The 15,875-nt window shown below is 37.2% G+C and overlaps 3 protein-coding genes across 3 annotated transcripts; all 3 read right to left on the reverse strand.

Moving 5' to 3' along the window:
- Positions 1–1,507: 1,507 nt before the first annotated feature.
- On the reverse strand, positions 1,508–4,867 carry LOC122786689 (4-galactosyl-N-acetylglucosaminide 3-alpha-L-fucosyltransferase 9-like). Its single transcript, XM_044053155.1, has 2 exons — positions 4,777–4,867; positions 1,508–2,690 (listed from the first exon to the last, which is right to left on the reverse strand). Exon 2 carries the CDS (start codon positions 2,688–2,690, stop codon positions 1,599–1,601), a length of 1,092 nt encoding a protein of 363 aa, XP_043909090.1. The 5' UTR covers positions 4,777–4,867; the 3' UTR covers positions 1,508–1,598.
- On the reverse strand, positions 1,508–15,420 carry LOC122786812 (4-galactosyl-N-acetylglucosaminide 3-alpha-L-fucosyltransferase 9-like). Its single transcript, XM_044053308.1, has 2 exons — positions 14,305–15,420; positions 1,508–1,562 (listed from the first exon to the last, which is right to left on the reverse strand). Exon 1 carries the CDS (start codon positions 15,418–15,420, stop codon positions 14,341–14,343), a length of 1,080 nt encoding a protein of 359 aa, XP_043909243.1. The 3' UTR covers positions 1,508–1,562; positions 14,305–14,340.
- On the reverse strand, positions 5,565–10,584 carry LOC122786688 (4-galactosyl-N-acetylglucosaminide 3-alpha-L-fucosyltransferase 9-like). The gene is made up of 2 exons (XM_044053153.1): positions 10,504–10,584; positions 5,565–7,074 (listed from the first exon to the last, which is right to left on the reverse strand). The coding sequence occupies exons 1-2, from the start codon at positions 10,534–10,536 to the stop codon at positions 5,998–6,000; spliced, it is 1,110 nt and encodes a 369-aa protein (XP_043909088.1). The 5' UTR covers positions 10,537–10,584; the 3' UTR covers positions 5,565–5,997.
- Positions 15,421–15,875: the final 455 nt, after the last annotated feature.

Here is a 15,875-nt window from a genome sequence, read left to right on the forward strand (position 1 = left end):
CTTCGCCCAGAAGAGCTCTGTATTCCTTGTGCAATCTTCACAGCCTTCCTCACGGCTGCGGCACTTCCTGTAATCCTTCAACGGCTCCGTAAGCTCTCTGCTCCGGCTTCTTCGTTGAGTGATTCACTTTATGGCTGACTCACTTCACCAGTGTCCCCAGCTCGCCGGTCCTGGTACTTTGCGATTGCCGTCCACCGCTCGGCAGTCCGTACTTCACTGATACGGCGCCGACAACGGTTTTACAACTGTCCAGATTTCTGCTGGCTGGTCTTTCCAGCTCAATGCTCCCTTCTGGAAAGGGTGACCAGAACAAGTACGGCGGGCACAACTCGACTGTCTTTCTGAAGTTTTATTCCACATACATAGTTAAGCAGACGTCAGTTAGCAGTCAGTTAGAAGTTAGGAGTTAGACAGTACCTTGTTAGTGGTAGAAGTTAGACAGCATCTTGTTAGTGGTAGAAGTTAGACAGCATCTTGTTAGTGGTAGAAGTTAGACAGCATCTTGTTAGGTTGTAAAACCGACAAGTCGTACAGGTTCTGATGATAGATAGATTTTCAAAGCTGTATACGAAGGCAATATATAACAAAACATGGCTTTGACAATGCACTTTAAAGGCTCTTTAAAGGCAACGGTGCTTTGATACCAATTACAACGATGAACAAATAAATAGAATGAAAGACAAATAGTTTTGCCTGCTAGAAAGTTCTACAATTACTGTTATTTATATTATTGTTATTATTATTATTATTATTATTATTATTATTATTATTAATAATAATGATAATAATAATAATAATTTATTTATTGGATTGTGAGCTTTAAGCAACATTGTTGGACAATAACATTGTAGAAATATATAAAACGTGTTGACCTGTTATTACATATAAGTTTGATGATGCCAAATAAACATACAGTTAACAGAAAAATGTTCTACAATGTACACACTGTGTATTTTCCCTAGGTTTTCACAGTTTACTAAATATAGCATTGTAAAAATAACATGTATCAAAATATAGTGTAATAAGGATCTAAGAATACAGGATGTTTTCAATCAATTGTTTAATGTGAAATGTTTCTTTTAGTTTACAAAAGATGTCTGAAGCTAAGAGAACACATGTTCAAATTAATTACAAATAGATAAATAAATAGAATGCAAATGCTAGGCAAAGCTTTTATTTTGGGAAACAGGAAAAAAATAAGAATATGATCATGATTCTTTGTCATCTGTCATCTCAAAGTAGAGAAATCAGATTTGTATTTACAAAATATTTAAATTTATAAATTATAACAATAAACAATTAAGACTTATGTTGTGAAAGTTCATTATGTCTACTGAACTTTTTTAGACAGAAAGTAATGGTAAGTTTTGTTGATGTTGGATGACGATGATCAGGTAACAGTTCTGAGGAAGGCAGAAGATACACACCAAAACTGGTTTACAAAGTAAAGGAAAACTTATTGTTGTCTAAAAGATGAACCAATAAACTAAGTCCAATTAAGAGTTTGTTAAGAGTATTCAATCAACAACCAAGAACCCTGAGATATTCAGTGTCTTCACTGCCTAATAACTTCTAACAAAATGATGTCACAGCAGTTTTCATGTAAAGTACCACTCATAAAGGTCATTAACTACATGGTACTCCTTGTCTTTTGAAATGTGGTCACAGGCGAGACAGATGGGATGAATGAATTCATTCTGCATTGACAAAAGATGAGGCACCACTTTATAATACTTTCTCCACTCAAAATAACCCATGTATGCTTTATCATCCTTGTCCAGCTGCTGTAGAAACTCTGCCAGTGATTTTGCGTCAGGGAAGTCATTGATGTGAATGAAGGAGCCATTGGGAATAAACTGCTCATAGTTTTCTCTTGGTGGACCCATAACTACAGGGACCGACCCTGCAACGAGGGGCCCGTTTACCTTTTCTACAAAGTAGTCCTTGTGGAGCGAGTTCTCAAATGAGAGGTAAAACTTACAACTAGCAAGGGTTGGGTAATAGTCTTCATAGCTCAACCGACGCCCTGTATGTGCAGAACCAAACAGTTCAATCTTTATATGTTTGGACAGTTCATTGTAATATTTCTCTCTTGTACTTGTTCCAGTGCTCGCAACATTGTTACTGACAATCCAACACAACACTTTGTCTTTCTTGGGCAGAACAAAGACGTCCTTCATCTCTTCTTTCTTGATAGTCACCTCATTCCTCACCACAATGTCGGCGTCTCGTCTGTAGCTCAGTGTTAAGTTGAACAGGTTTTCCAAACCTGGTATCTTCAGTGTATTTGTCGGAGATTCCACGTGGAACCAAATCCATTTTTGAAAAGATGGACGTGGGTCCTTGGGAATGTTATTCAAGTGCCAGTTGATACCTTTATGGAAGATAATGACTCCTTCTGCTCTGCTGTACATGGATCTATCATCAGTCAGTATGCAGCTACTAATGTTGAAGTAGGTTGAGCAGATTTTGAAATCAAACTTCACATCAAGAGGCCAGAACCACAGCAGGACGATGGGCTTTTCAGTGGGAACTGTGCCTTCAGAGGTTAGTTCATCAGCAAATGTAGACGTAGATGGACACAAAGGAGACTGTGACTCAAAATATAGAAATAAGGCAATAAAAGTGACGGCAAGGCAAATAGCACTTATTTTTGCCAGACATGATGGTTTACTTGAAAGGGCCATCATCTGTGGGGACATAAAAAAAGAAAGAAACAAAATCATGGCTTAATTGACAGCAGTTCAACCAAAGCACAGCTAAAATCTGTAAATTAAATTGAGAATATAACTAATATGTATACTTGTTTAAACACTGTAGCCCTGGGGTCGGGAACTTGTGGCTCTTTTGCAATTCATGTCATGGTGTCAAATGCATTTCTAAATTATTCATATAACTTATTTTATAGATTTTATAGTGTAATTTAACCTCAGTCGGATGTGTAACTTCTCATGTTAAACGTTTGGTGCGCTGGTGATTTCTTTTCTCTCAGCCCTGGGAGAGACAACACATTTCCCTGTTCTTGTGGAGTATGTACAAGGACAGGTAGAACACAGTGTTAACACACTTAGTCACAGTTCATATAAAATACTTCATCTGATTTATCTGGCAAAAATCTAAAGATGATCATTGGGTAATCGTCCACTCATTAGCATATCAGATAAAATGTCTTCCAAACCCTTTAGAAAACAAACAAACAGTCTTTTATAAGTTAAAGCCACATGCCAAATGTCAGAAGTCACTGACATAAAAATGCTCCTTGAATAAAATAAAACAAATCTCTTTCCTGCATGACAATAATATACAGTAATTCATTCAAAAATTCAATACTGTTACAATTATAACAGTAACAATAAACACTTTCCACTGACACATTTACTGCAACTGCACTGCAAATTGTTATTTCAAAAAGAAAAGAAACAAAAAAAACAGATGGAAATATGACTACACTAGTGTAAGGACCCCCAATTTACATATATGTTTTTCAAGTTATTTCATTTCAAATGTTCAGAGGTAATAATGTCCAGTTTTTTTATTCTTTTAGTTCTGTGGAAATCACAAAGTAGCATCTGTAGCAAGTAAGTAGCACTTACAGAGAGGTGCCTTTCTCTTTTTGGCCACAAGGTTGAGTATCTGCTAAAGTGAGCATCGCTCAGTAGGTAAGCGCATGTGTATGAGAACAGTTTCCTCCCGGTTCCACAGCAATAGCAGCGCGCCAGAGAAATGTATATTATCATTTGTTTTTTCAGTGTGAGAAATACACTGTGTGACAAGTGCTTGACAAAAGACCGAAAACATTTTTTTCCAGAAAACATTTTGCTGCTGGTCTTCTGACACTTTAAAACCAAACCATCTCCAAATGATCCAGCCATTGTTCTTTCGTTTGCTGAGCAACTCCTCTTTTGCGGCGCACTCCGTCTCCATGTTGTCGCTGAGTGTAGGTGAGAGTGAAAGGGGAGACGGAGCAGAAAGGGCGTGTGTGTGTGTGTGTGTGTGTCGGGATGCAGGGAGAGGGAGAGGAGAAATAGTTGCCAACTTGCGGCCCATGTAGGCATATTGTCAGTTTAACGCAAAATGAACTATTATCGATACAAGCGATATTGTCCGTTTTATATCTCGTTTAGAAATATATGATAGATATTAAAATATCGAGATATGCCCAAATAAAAAAAATGTAATCTCTCTCTCTCTCAGTTATTATTATTATCATTTTTATAATAATAATAATTATTATTATTACAATTAGTGTTAATCATAATAATAATAATGATTGATTTATTATAATTATTTTTTATTTGTTTCATTTCAGTAATGAAATATGACGTAAGAAATAATATACAGTAAATCCTTTTTGATGTATTCCTAGAACTTGACAGATTTGTTTCTTTTCAACTCTCACTCACTGTGTGTCTTCTACTGCTTTTTCTATAAAGAAAATGCTTAACATTTCACCTTGTTGAATGTCTCTTGTTTGATGTTGGAAGTACCTTATTCGTAGTTGTGATACTTGCAATTCACAATCTGTTAAATGTGACAAAAGTGCTTGTATCTTAACAGGAAAGGTGTTAACTGAGCCAGTTGAACACCAGATATAAGTTTGTTTAGTCTACTTCCCATTTTAAATAATAGGCTAAACCTCCTGGAACCTCAAAACAGAGTATGTACTTGTAGCTCACAATTTATTTAGATAAAAAGACTCACATAAGTATAAAAAAATTTTCTATTACCTGCAATTTAGGACATTGGCAAATCTTATTATCAATCTTTTACACTCACCTTTCCTTTGAGTTTAAGTAAAAAAACAGGCACATAAAAGACAACTTCCTGACCCAACAAGCTCCTCTTGCGATTGAAAATCTGACCACGGTGGCACAACAAATAAGGAAGTCATTAAATAATATTTTACCAAAGGACAGAGCAGACCCAGTACTGGGGGTGTGCCTTGGGTTTCCTCCAGTGTTAAACATGTGCCAAGTTTTATCTGATAGCAATGAAGTAGTGAGTCAAAAGACTCCATACTGTTCTCAGTGTTTTAAACAGGACATGTTTTACACTTATTTACAGTAGGTTGATGCTTTTGATTTAGGTCATTACTTGAAAGGTTTTGTTTTTGTTTTTGTTTAATAATTAATAATTAATTTATTGGATTGTGAGCATTAAGCAACATTGTTGGACAATAACATTGTAGAAATATATAAAACGTGTTGATCTGTTATTACATATAAGTTTGATGATGCCAAATAAACATACAGTTAACAGAAAAATGTTCTACAATGTACACACTGTGTATTTTCCCTAGGTTTTCACAGTTTACAGTGAAATGACGAGCTGAGGTGGACGAACATGTTCATAGTCCATTACAAATATCCTAAATACTAAATATAGCATTGTAAAAATAACATGTATCAAAATATAGTGTAATAAGGATCTAAGAATACAGGATGTTTTCAATCAATTGTTTAATGTGAAATGTTTCTTTTAGTTTACAAAAGATGTCTGAAGCTAAGAGAACACATGTTCAAATTAATTACAAATAGATAAATAAATAGAATGCAAATGCTAGGCAAAGCTTTTATTTTGGGAAACAGGAAAAAAATAAGAATATGATCATGATTCTTTGTCATCTGTCATCTCAAAGTAGAGAAATCAGATTTGTATTTATAAAATATTTAAATTTATAAATTATAACAATAAACAATTAAGACTTATGTTGTGAAAATTCATTATGTCTACTGAACTTTTTTAGACAGAAAGTAATGGTAAGTTTTGTTGATGTTGGATGACGATGATCAGGTAACAGTTCTGAGGAAGGCAGAAGATACACACCAAAACTGGTTTACAAAGTAAAGGAAAACTTATTGTTGTCTAAAAAATGAACCAATAAACTAAGTCCAATTAAGAGTTTGTTAAGAGTATTCAATCAACAACCAAGAACCCTGAGATATTTAGTGTCTTCACTGCCTAATAACTTCTAACAAAATGATGTCACAGCAGTGTTCATGTAAAGTACCACTCATAAAGGTCATTAACTACATGGTACTCCTTGTCTTTTGAAATGTGGTCACAGGCGAGACAGATGGGATGAATGAATTCATTCTGCATTGACAAAAGATGAGGCACCACTTTATAATACTTTCTCCACTCAAAATAACCCATGTATGCTTTATCATCCTTGTCCAGCTGCTGTAGAAACTCTGCCAGTGATTTTGCGTCAGGGAAGTCATTGATGTGAATGAAGGAGCCATTGGGAATAAACTGCTCATAGTTTTCTCTTGGTGGACCCATAACTACAGGGACCGACCCTGCAACGAGGGGCCCATTTACCTTTTCTACAAAGTAGTCCTTGTGGAGCGAGTTCTCAAATGAGAGGTAAAACTTACAACTAGCAAGGGTTGGGTAATAGTCTTCATAGCTCAACCGACGCCCTGTATGTGCAGAACCAAACAGTTCAATCTTTATATGTTTGGACAGTTCATTGTAATATTTCTCTCTTGTACTTGTTCCAGTGCTCGCAGCATTGTTACTGACAATCCAACACAACAGATTGTCTTTCTTGGGCAGAACAAAGACGTCCTTCATCTCTTCTTTCTTGATAGTCACCTCATTCCTCACCACAATGTCGGCGTCTCGTCTGTAGCTCAGTGTTAAGTTGAACAGGTTTTCCAAACCTGGTATCTTCAGTGTGTTTGTCGGAGATTCCACGTGAAACCAAATCCATTTCTGAAAAGATGGACGTGGGTCCTTGGGAAGGTTATTCCAGTACCAGTTGATACCTTTATGGAAGATAATGACTCCTTCTGCTCTGCTGTACATGGATCTATCATCAGTCAGTATGCAGCTACTAATGTTGAAGTAGGTTGAGCAGATTTTGAAATCAAACTTCACACCAAGAGGCCAGAACCACAGCAGGACGATGGGCTTGTCAGTGCCGTCAGCGTTTAATTCATAAGCTAATGTAGATGTAGATGGACACAAAGGTGACTCAAAATATAGAAATAATGCAATGAAAGTGACGGCAAGGCAAATAGCACTTATTTTTGCCAAACATGACCGTTTACTTAAAAGGGCCATCATCTGTGGGGACAAAAAAAGACAGAAACAAAATCATGACTTAATTGACAGCAATTCAACTAAAGCACAGCTAAAATCTTCCACTGAAGCAGTCAAATCATAGGTTCGTAAAAGTACCTCATCAGCACAGCATGGTTATTTTGCTTTTCCATTAGTGATAGTACCTGGTACCTGTTTTTTGTTTTTTTCATCGAGCTGAGCTGACACTATGCGTGACGTTGTGACAGGAAGAGTCATGAGCAAGATGTCCGACACAAGAATCAAAGCGAACAATGCCGAAAGTCAGATCAGTTAAAAAGACTTAACAATTCTGAAAATGTGGGTTAATCTCCAGAGGGGTATTTACTCTATCGCGAGTAAAGAGCCTCATCACAAACCCTGCCACTGTATTTCAGTTCAGTGACTGATGCAGGAAGTACTGAACAAATTAACCGATTCTCATGATTCGGTACACCAAAAATAACTGCGCCAACACCCCCACCCTGTCAGATACAAACCAATCCTAGTCTAGTTAACCTAAAAATGTAATGCAATGTAATGTAATGTAAAATAACTTTGCAGGGATTGCTCTGTAAATTAATCATCAAAACATTTACCAAAACATTGAGTAATGCCGTAATCCCTTACACATTTGATCCGGAGTCTGACCCAGAGTCAGAAGACACTGTGACAAGTGAAAAACTGCTGCAGGACACCTGTAGCTTGGATAACGTTGTGGTTACCGTGATGATAAACACACATGCAAATGAAACACAAGCGTAGTGTGTGGCTTAGCCCGTGGCCGGCTATCGCTAATGCTAAACGACAAAACATGCACACAAAGACAGTTATATACGTATTGTTGGCACTGCTCCTTCCTTTAGGTGAAGTTTGGTGCTGTGTCCTGCTTTATATTGCTACTTTCAACTGTAGAAGAAGAAGAAGAAGAACTACTCTTGTTGTAGCTGCTGAACGTATCGGTTGTACGGAGCTCAGCAGCTACAACGAGAGTGGTTCTTCTTCTTCTACAGTTGAAAGTACGTCAGAGGATGTGTCCGGACTCTAGTGCCCGGACTAGGAGGCGCTGCTGTTTAGAGGAGTGATGAAATTCGCCAGTGACGTAACTAGTCAACGGAAGTGCCGTCGTAGAGCTCAGGAAAACAATCAAAGCCTGCGCTCTCAGCAGTGGCTAAACTGATTGTTATGGACTTTTAGGGCCTCATAAACGAGGTAACGATGCAGATACACACAAAAATGCTGCGTTAATTGGCACTTCCGGGCTATGGGATCTTTAAATTGACAATATAACTAATACATACTTTTTTAAATACTGTAGCCCTGGGGTTGGGAACTTATGGTTCGTGAGCCACATGTGGCTCTTTCACTGACTGCGTAGGCTCTCTGGCGTTATAGAGATCTTTACAAATAACCCAACTTCCTAAAGCTTTGGGGATCTGAAGATGGAAGTTGCTGATTTGACAGTGTCCCAATTGCGCGTCGAGCGATGCTTGAGAGTGTAGCCCAAATAAACCCAAAAAAACTCCGATTTGCTTTGGCCATAATGTCAAATCAAATGAAAGAATGAAGGCGATTTATTAAAACACAGAGGAACAACACGCAAACCTTGTGCTACTATAATTAGTAACACAATTTAATAACTTAAGGCATTAACTTTTTAACTGTGCATAGGCTACCAATAACTTTTGTTTTTGAACGGCCACGATGGTCAGTTTGACCGCTTTGAACCCCAAATAGCCTATGCAATAACTTTGTTGAATAAAAAAATGTAATCCTGCTGGTCCCTGACTTTTCCCAAAGTTGCAGGCCTATGTGTTTTCATTTAAACATGTTTTCATGTTAATTACACAAAAGACAATCAGAATATGATGATAATTATTGTTATGATTATTATTGTTGTTATTATTATTATTAATAATGATAATAATGATAATAATAATAATAATAAAAATAACAATAATAATAATAATCTGACCTATTTGACCACGCACGGTCATACTGACCGTAGGAAATTCCATGCAACATGACAATTATTTTTCCCAGCGGTTTTTCTAACATTCCATTCACATGCTTATTGTTATTGTTAAAGTCAGTAGTGGTATTTGTGTTGGTTAACTGTCCAATATTAGCTTCAATATACATTTTATTTATTGATCAAAAAGGTGGAAAGTGACATTGACCAGCTCTCTCTCTCTTGTCATCTTTTCTCTTGGATCAGTGTTGCATGTTTTTTTCCCGCTTTTATTTGTATGTTTATCTAATAAAAAAGCTTATTAAAAATAATAATTTAAAGAAGGATTTATTTTCAGTTTTCAGTCTTTGTTTCCAAGACTCCTTGAAAGTGGTTTGAAGCCCTCGGATGTTTATGCAGGTTTGATAACGATGACAAATACTGCTGAGTGAGCAAGTAAAGACCCCGATATCTTCACTTCTATACCCAAAGCTCAGACTGGGCTATGGTTAAGATTGAATGACAACAAGAAAGAGCCAAAAATAAATAAATAATAATAATGAATGAATTATTATATACAACACACTTATGTCATTCTTTTCTCTCAGGCCTGGGAGAGACAACACATTTCTCTGTTCTTGTGGAGTATGTACAAGGACAGGTAGAACACAGTGTTAACACACTTAGTCACAGTTCATATAAAATACTTCATCTGATTTATCTGGCAAAAATCTAAAGATGATCATTGGGTAATCGCCCACTCATTAGCATATCAGATCAAATGTCTTCCAAACCCTTTAAAAAACAAACAAACAGTCTTTTATAAGTTAAAGCCACATGCCAAATGTCAGAGGTCACTGACATACTTTACTCTTTCTTGTGCACCTTCTTGTAAAGTGTTACAAAATATCTTTGCTTATATTTAATCTCTCTCTCTCTCTCACAATTATTATTATTATTATAATTATAATAATTATTGTTATTATTATTATTATTATTATTATTATTATTATTATTATTAGTGTTGATCATAATAGTCTTTTGTTATTTGTTTCATTTCAGTAATGAAATATGACGTAAAAAAATAATATAGAGTAAATCCTTTTTGATGTATTCCCAGAACTTGACAGATTTGTTTCTTTTCAACTCTCACTCACTGTGTGTCTTCTACGGCTTTTTCTATAAAGAAAATGCTTAACATTTCACCTTGTTGAATGTCTCTTGTTTGATGTTGGAAGTAAGTTATTCATGGTTGTGATGCTTGTAATTCACAATGTGACAAATGTGCTTGTATCTTAACAGGAAAGGTGTTAACTGAGTCAGTTGAACACCAGATCTAAGTTTGTTTAGTCTACTTCCCGTTTTATATACTGGCTAAACCTCCTGGAACCTCAAAACAGAGTTTGTACTCACATAAGTATAACATTTTTTTCTATTACCTGCAATTGAGGACAAAAATCTTATTATCAATCTTTTACACTCACCTTTCCTTTGAGTTTAAGTAAAAACAGGCACATAAAAGTCCACTTCCTGACCCAACAAGCTCCTCTTGCGATTGTAAATCTGACCATGGTGGCACAACAACTAAGGAAGTCATTAAATAATATTTAACCAAAGGGCAGAGCAGACCCAGTACTGGGGGTGTGCCTTGGGTTTCCTCCAGTGTTAAACATGTGCCAAGTTTTATCTGATAGCAATGAAGTAGTGAGTCAAAAGACTCAATACTGTTCTCAGTGTTTTAAACAGGACATGTTTTACACTTATTTACAGTAGGTTTGATGCTTTTGATTTAGGTCATTACTTGAAAGGTTTTGTGCGGTGTCCTGACTTATGGTATCTGTGTCATATGTGCCTGCAGTACCACCCCACACCATTGGGAGCTACAGTTGAACGTTGATCTTATCATTTGGCTTAGTATGTAAAACGGAGAGTCTTTTCCAGTGGAACAATGACTGTGTTATATAAAGATGTAGTTCAGCTTGGACAAGCAAGGAAAAGAGGAGTATTTATATAGTATTATATATAGTCTGTGGTTTAAATGTCAAAGATATGGACGTGTGGCAGCATCATGCAGGGGAAACTGGCCATGTGCTAAGTGTGGGAAGGACCATGACATCCTGAAATGTAGAGCTTCACATTCTTAAGTGTTGTAACTGTGAAAGCCATGTGGCAAGGACACAGATTTATTCCTAATAAGATCATTTTCTCTTTCATACTCCTCCTCCTTTTCCTCACATATACTACTGGTGTTGTAAAATTAGATGAAAATGGAGTGAGTGATAAGGTGACTCAAATTATTATTATTATTATTACTGTTATTAATATTACTATCATGATTATGATTAATAATAATACTACTAATAATTATCCTATTTATCATTTTTATTAGTATCAACATTATTATTATTAGTAGTAGTATTGTTATTATTATTATTATTATTATTATTATTATTAATAATAATAATAATTTATTATAATAATTTTGTTATTTGTTTCATTTACTACACACCCTGGTCAAAACTCCTCAGCTCCACTCTGAACACATACCCTGGTATATACAGTAGAGCAGTATTTCAGATTTTCCTCCAAGTACCACCAGAGGAATCTCGCGTACCACTGGTGGTACACGTACCACAGTTTGAGAACCGTGGGTTTGGAGCACTTCAACATACACACACATACACACATGTTAGAGGGAACATGTATTTATGTAGTTAAGGATTAGATAATCAAAAGCTAATAATGTTTACCTGTCCATTATAGGTGTTGTGTCAAAACCTGGTTCACTCAGCAAAGAGCCACAATCCCAACAACTATCAGATCCCTGACACTCCAAACCTGCAGGGGGCAACCACATCAGTGGTGGAGCCCCAGGTAACAGGAAGGAAGGGCCTGAGGAATACAGGAAGCATGGTATGAAATGTTTGGAGTTGGTTCAGTCAGTTTGCTTTCTCTTGGAGACACCTCACAGCCACAGCTCCTGATCAATGATTGAAGACACCACTGGTATAGTAGTGTTGAGCTAAGTTTGGAGGCTATGCTTCCCAAACGCCTTTGATTGTGTGTTTGTGGATGTAATGCTTATTTCAATTGAGTAATTTGGAAACTTCCTTATATGATTTATAATGATAGAGATATTGATTTGTACTTTGTACTTGTGCTTTTGTTACTGGTACTTTAGTCATAACCTTTGATGTAGCTTTGTTACTTTAATGATTAACATTTTGGAGTCAGTCAGTCATCATCTAACCGCTTTATCCTCCACCAGAGGGTCGCGGGGGGTGCTGTGCCAATCTCAGCTACATCGGGCGATAGGCGGGGTACACCCTGGACAGTTCGCCAGTCCATCGCAGGGCCACACACACAACTAGAGACAAACAACCATTCACTCTCACACTCACTCCTACGGTCAATTTAGAGTGTCAAATTTACCTAATCCCCACATTGCATGTTTTTGGACTGTGGGAGGAAGCCGGAGAACCCGGAGAGAACCCACGCACACACGGGGAGAACATGCAAACTCCATGCAGAAAGGCCCTTGTTCCAACCGGGGCTCGAACCCGGGTCTTCTCGCTGCAAGGCGAGAGTGCTAACCACTATACCACCGTGTGGCCCAACATTTTTGAGTGATTTGAGTTATTTAATCTGAATAAGTCTTCATTTATCAAGTCAAATTAACATTATCATTTATTATTTATATTAAGAAGTATGAACTGAAATGATATGCTATTAATGACTTAACGCTGTATTTGGTGTGCGCCAAACATGTCCTCTGTTCTGTTGTCCAAATAATTCAATTTTAGACTCATCTGTCCAAAGAACATTATTCCAGAAGTCCTGTTCTTTGTCTACATTCTCTCTGGCAAACTTCAGTCTGGCCTTAATGTTTCTCTTGGAGAGTAAAGGTTTCCTCCCTGCACACCTCCCATGAAAATTAAACTTGTGCAGTCTCTTTCTGACTTTCACATCAACAGTCGCCAGAGCCTGCTGTAGGTCCTGTGATGACATTTAAGAGTTTTGGAGACTTCTTTTAGCATCTTGCGGTCTGCTCTCGGGGTGAACTTGCTTGGACGGCCAGACCTGGGCATGTTGGCAGTTGTTTTGAATGGCTGATTTCAAACTCTTTTGAGATCTTTTTAATTCCCTTACCAGACTCATAAGCTGCAACTATCTTCTTTCTGAAGGCCTCAGACAGGTCTTTCGATCTCCCCATGGTGTTCATGCTCACGTCAACAGTCAGGAGCACACCAAACTGAATGTCTGAGGTTTAAATAGGGTAAGCCTCCTTCAAAATGTTGAGTAACAATGTTCTAATCATGTGCACTTGATGTGATACACCTGTGTTTGTGATATCAGCCATTTTAACTGGGACAAATGTGGGGGTGTCCTAATTTATTCCTCACCAGAAATTGCATGTTTATTTTATTACGTTTTACGGAAAGTTTTAAAAAGTATTGTCTTCAATTTTAGTTCTATTACTTGAATCTCTCAGTATTGTTAAAATAGATATTAAATATCCATATGTCTAAATATGTTAAAAAACACACATGTATTCATAGGGTGTCCTAATTTTTTCACATGTAATGGAACCACTTTGAAATCAACTGAGAAACATGCTCATCTTCTTATTTCAAGCCCTACACAATTATTCCATGATGTACAATCTAGTGAGCGGAAGAATGTCACACATTTAGGAGAGCCACTGATGCTGATAAAGAGGAGAGCGTCAGACAGATGGAACATGTAGAACACAGTGTTAACACACTTAATCTCTGATTTATCTCTGATTTATCTGGCAAAAATCTAAAGATGTCTGTGCTGTAGTAATTAATTAATCATTGGGTAATTGCCCAATGAAAAACGTACAATAACTGATGGTTGGGTAAAAGTCTTCAAAGCTCAACCGGTGACCAGTTTAAGCAAATCCAAAGAGATCAATCTTTATGTGTTTAGAAAGTTCACGGTAATATCTTGCCCGCGATGTTGTTCCAGTTCTACAATGTACACACTGTGTATTTTCCCTAGGTTTTCACAGTTTACAGTGAAATGACGAGCTGAGGCGGACGAACATGTTCAAAGTCCATTACAAATATACTAAATACTAAACATAGCATTGTAAGAATAACATGTATCAAAATATAGTGTAATAAGGATCTAAGGATACAGGATGTTTTCAATCAATTGTTTAATGTGAAATGTTTCTTTTAGTTTGCAAAAGATGTCTGAAGCTAAGAGAACACATGTTCAAATGAATTACAAATAGATAAATAAATAGAATGCAATGCCTAATAACTTCTAACAAAATGATGTCACAGCAGTTTTCATGTAAAGTACCACTCATAAAGGTCATTAACTACATGGTACTCCTTGTCTTTTGAAATGTGGTCACAGGCGAGACAGATGGGATGAATGAATTCATTCTGCATTGACAAAAGATGAGGCACCACTTTATGATACTTTCTCCACTCAAAATAACCCATGTATGCTTTATCATCCTTGTCCAGCTGCTGTAGAAACTCTGCCAGTGATTTTGCGTCAGGGAAGTCATTGACGTGAATGAAGGAGCCATTGGGAATAAACTGCTCATAGTTTTCTCTTGGTGGACCCATAACTACAGGGACCGACCCTGCAACGAGGGGCCCGTTTACCTTTTCTCCAAAGTAGTCCTTGTGGAGCGAGTTCTCAAATGAGAGGTAAAACTTACAACTAGCAAGGGTTGGGTAATAGTCTTCATAGCTCAACCGACGCCCTGTATGTGCAGAACCAAACAGTTCAATCTTTATATGTTTGGACAGTTCATTGTAATATTTCTCTCTTGTACTTGTTCCAGTGCTCGCAGCATTGTTACTGACAATCCAACACAACAGTTTGTCTTTCTTGGGCAGAACAAAGACGTCCTTCATCTCTTCTTTCTTGATAGTCACCTCATTCCTCACCACAATGTTGGCGTCTCGTCTGTAGCTCAGTGTTAAGTTGAACAGGTTTTCCAAACCTGGTATCTTCAGTGTGTTTGTCGGAGATTCCACGTGGAACCAAATCCATTTCTGAAAAGATGGACGTGGGTCCTTGGGAAGGTTATTCCTGTACCATTTGATATCTTTATGGAAGATAATGACTCCTTCTGCTCTGCTGTACATGGATCTATCATCAGTCAGTATGCAGCTACTAATGTTGAAGTAGGTTGAGCAGATTTTGAAATCAAACTTCACACCAAGAGGCCAGAACCACAGCAGGACGATGGGCTTTTCAGTGCCGTCAGCGTTTAATTCATAAGCTAATGTAGATGTAGATGGACACAAAGGAGACTGTGACTCAAAAAATATAAAGAATGCAATAAAAGTGCAGGCAAGGCCAACTAAAGCTAACTTTGCCCGACGTAGAGTTTTGTGGAAACAGGCCATGATCTGTGGAAACAAAAAAGGAAACAATGTGATTTCATAACAACATCATAAGGAAAGGAGGTCTTGCAATACAACATAATTGTTTATTTCTCTCATTTCACACATCCAAAAAATACTAAACTGATGACCCTGCAGCTGACCCGTGGGCACCGGCGGAGGTGCGACTGGCAGCAATGCCTAGCAGGTGTTCCACCTACCTGTACATTTCACTCTGTATTTCCTCGGGCTATTGTAATTTGGTGTAATCAGTCTTTCTATTTTTTTTGCCACATTAGCATGTGATTTGTGTAGCATCCCTGGCTGAATAACGGTCTGGCTCCTTTACTGATGGTTCAGAATGCTTTATGGAAAACTTCAATCACTCCAAACATGCCCTTAATTTATCCCAAAAACTGATGAGCTGATGAAAAGAAAAAGTTTTACTTGCATGAACATATCTCTTTTTAACTCTTTCA

The sequence above is a fragment of the Solea senegalensis genome, linkage group LG20 (genome assembly GCF_019176455.1).
Source record: "Solea senegalensis isolate Sse05_10M linkage group LG20, IFAPA_SoseM_1, whole genome shotgun sequence".
Taxonomy (NCBI): domain Eukaryota; kingdom Metazoa; phylum Chordata; class Actinopteri; order Pleuronectiformes; family Soleidae; genus Solea; species Solea senegalensis.